Source organism: Zingiber officinale, chromosome 8A (genome assembly GCF_018446385.1).
Source record: "Zingiber officinale cultivar Zhangliang chromosome 8A, Zo_v1.1, whole genome shotgun sequence".
In the NCBI taxonomy this organism is placed as follows: Eukaryota; Viridiplantae; Streptophyta; class Magnoliopsida; order Zingiberales; family Zingiberaceae; genus Zingiber; species Zingiber officinale.
Genome location: NC_056000.1, coordinates 133,815,784 through 133,819,142, shown reverse-complemented (window position 1 = coordinate 133,819,142; position 3,359 = coordinate 133,815,784). Strand labels below are relative to the sequence as shown.

Genomic DNA, 3,359 nt, shown 5'->3' with positions numbered 1-3,359 from the left:
TTATCCCTTTCTTGTCGTTCGACATTTTCAATTTCGACTTACATTTAGTTCATGCGTTGCCACGCAAACCAGAGCGAAATTGGGTCGCTTATGCACCCAAGTGTGGTTTCATGATCTTTTGATCGGCCACGGGCTATTAGATTTCATAGCCGATCGATAAGTTCCGAGTTGAAGGTCACCGCTCGACTTTTGATGGCGACAAACGTTTAAGGTCGCCGCTCGATCGTTAATGAAGACTGGGGTTTAAGGTCGTCACTGGACCGTTGGTGAAGGCTGGGGTTTAAGGTCGCCGCTCGACCGTTGATGAAGACTGGAGTTTAAGGTCGTCGCTCGATTATTGATGGAGACAAGGGTTTATAGTCATCGCTCAACTGTTGACGGAGACAAGGGTTTAAGGTCGCCGCTCAACCGTTGACAAAGACAAAGGTTTAAGGTCGCCGCTCGACCGTTGACAGAGACAAAGGTTTAAGGTCGTCGCTCGACCGTTGATGGAAGATAAGAGTTTATAGTTGTCGCTCGACTTTTAACTTGGCCGATCAGCTCAAGAGTTTGGAAAACTTGTTTTTTATTTATATCTGTCCTGCATTCAGAAGGCATATACACAAATACATCTATATTTACTTACGCACCTCTCATCCGACCCTATAGGGTTGGAGATGATTCACGCTCCATGGCCACTCGAACCTCCTTTTGTCTTCGTCCTTCAAGTAGTAGGCTCCCGAGTGTGGTTTTTGTACGACCTTGTAAGATCCTCCCCATGGTGCCTCGAGTTTGGTGACATCGCCGACCGACTTGATTTTCTTCCACACTAGATCTCTGACTTGGAAAGTCCTCGGGATCACCCTTCGGTTGTAGTTCTGCCTCATCCACTGTCGGTATGCCATTAGTCAGACGACGACTTTATCCCATGATTCATCCACCAAGTCGAGCTACATTAACCTCCACTCGGTATTTCCCTCGTCGTAGAGTTGCACCCGATCGGATTCTACTCCAACCTCCACAGGGACCACTGCTTCTCCTCCATACACCGGCTGGAATGATGTTATGCCGGTCGCTTCTTTCGGAGTCGTGCGAAGTGCCCATAAGAGACTCGGGAGTTCGTCGACCCAGCTGACTCCTGCATGGTCGAGCCGAGCTCGTAATCCTCTGAGGATCTCCCAATTTGTGAGTTCCGCCTGGTCGTTGCTCTGGGGGTAGGCTACTGAGGCGAAGGTCTGCTGGATGTCATCACCTTCGCACCACTTCTTGAGCTTCCGACCCGCGAATTGCCTCCCGTTATCTGAGACGAGCCGGTGGGGGATGTCGAACCGACACAAGATGTTTTGCCAAATGAATTTGATGACCATTTGCTCACTTATCCTTGCTAGTGGTTCGGCCTCCACTCACTTTGAGAAGTAGTCCACCGCGACGAGCAGGAACCTCCGCTAACCGATCACTATGGGAAACGGTCCTACAATGTCCATGCCCCATTGGTCGAATGGGCAAGACACCGTGGATATCTTCATCTCTTCGGTTGGTTGGTTCGGGATGTTGTGATACTTTTGGCAGGACAGACATGTGTTTACTGTCTGAGCGACATCCTTTTGGAGAGTTGGCCAAAAATATCCAGCCAGGAGAATCTTTCGAGCCAACGAGCGGCCGCCCGGATGGCTCCCACAGAAGCTTTTGCGCACTTCCTGTAGGATGTACTTTGTGCCCTCTGGTCCAACACACTTGAGTAGGGATCTGGAGAAGTCTCTCTTATACAATTGATCTCCAACCAAGGTGAATCGTCCAACTCTCTTCTTTAATAGTCGCGTTGACTCTCGGTGGGTTGGCGTCCTACCCGATCGGAGGAATTCAATCAGCGACATTCTCTAGTCACTTGAGAAGACCACTCCCTCCATCTGGTCGATGTGCGCCACCAATGAGATCTATTTGATCGGCTGGTTGATCACGACTAGTGATAATAAGCTAGCTAACTTAACTAGTTCATCTACTGCTTGATTGTCCGATCGGGGGATCTTCTGTATAGTGACATCTTGAAAATTTGTCTTTAGCTTCTCGAAAGCTTCTGTATATAACTTGAATTAAGAGCTGCTAATCTCGAACGTCCCTGATAGCTGTTGGGCGGCCAGCTAAGAGTCCGAGTGAATAAGGACTTTTGTGGCTCTAACATGCTGCGCTGCCTGTAAGCCGACTATCAAGACTTCATACTCAGCTTCATTGGTGGTGGCCCGATAATCCAGCCGAACGAAAAGTTACATTCGGTCTTCCCATGGCGAAATGAGCAGAATGTCGATCCCGCTGTGATTCGAACCCCACCAATAAATGTGATGGAACCCGAAACAAAGGTGGATAGAACCCCAAGAACTAAACGACAAGAGTATGAGTCTTGACCCGTAACCAAGAATTGGCACAAACCAAGCCTACGAAGGAAAGAAACGCCACACCTAGGGGTGATAAGTTTCGATGCGTTGAACGCCACGAGAGTAGACTCGATAAGTTCAAGAAGTTCTTTCAAGAACTAAGAGAGCACACAATCTCACCAAAAACTAAGTTGCTTCATACTAAGATGTCCCTCCCTTATATAATGGGAGTGAACAAGGAAAATACAAGATAAATACATGCACAATTAGAGACCCAATGTTGCATGTCTCATGCAAGCTATCTAGAAACCCAAAACAAAATAAATGCATGCACAATTAGAGTCCCAAGTTGCATGCTTCATTAAACAATCTAAAATACTTAAGTCTTCATGCATGAACGAATTCTCATGCTTTGCATGCTTATTAGCGTTCTTCCGTTAAGCGCGGCCAGTTATGGATGGTTGTGCCCGATTACGTGGATTAGGCCACGACTAGCAGTTGCGATTATCTTGGTTTCTCCTTGCTCATAGTCCTCCCAATGTTTTTTGATTAGCCCATTTAGTGCTTCCTTGAAACGCTTTGCTCGTAGTCTTGTAATTGGGCCTTCCGGAAGTGATAACTGATCTCTCCTATCTTCAACCCTTGAGCATACATCATTCTCCCCTTCTTGAAAAGGATTTGTCCTCAAATCATCCCCTGCATCAAACGGGGATAAGTCAGCAACATTAAAAGTAGAATGTACGACATACTCACCTGGTAGTTCTAGTTTGTAGGCATTATCATTGATGCGCTCTAATACTTGAAATGGGTCATCCCCTCGAGGTAAAAGTTTAGAACGACGTTTGTCCGGAAATCGCTCCTTTCGGAGGTGTAACCAAACCCATTCTCCTGGTTCAAACACAATTTTCTTGCGCCCCTTGTTAGCTTGTTGCATGTATTGCTGAGTTCTTTTCTCAATATTCAATCGTGCTTGTTCATGAATCTTCTTTACGAATTCGGCCTTCTGCTTAC

The 3,359-nt window shown here is 46.8% G+C and overlaps 1 protein-coding gene across 1 annotated transcript; it reads right to left on the bottom strand.

The window, feature by feature from the left end:
- Window positions 1-929: 929 nt before the first annotated feature.
- On the bottom strand, window positions 930-1,346 carry LOC122011285. Its single transcript, XM_042567672.1, has one exon. The coding sequence runs from the start codon at window positions 1,344-1,346 to the stop codon at window positions 930-932; it is 417 nt and encodes a 138-aa protein (XP_042423606.1).
- Between the last annotated feature and the right edge of the window lie 2,013 nt (window positions 1,347-3,359).

Bases quoted from the DNA above. Each gene is read 5' to 3' on its own strand.
- LOC122011285 (XM_042567672.1), bottom strand. From the start codon at position 1,346: ATGGTCATCAAATTCATTTGGCAAAACATCTTGTGTCGGTTCGACATC.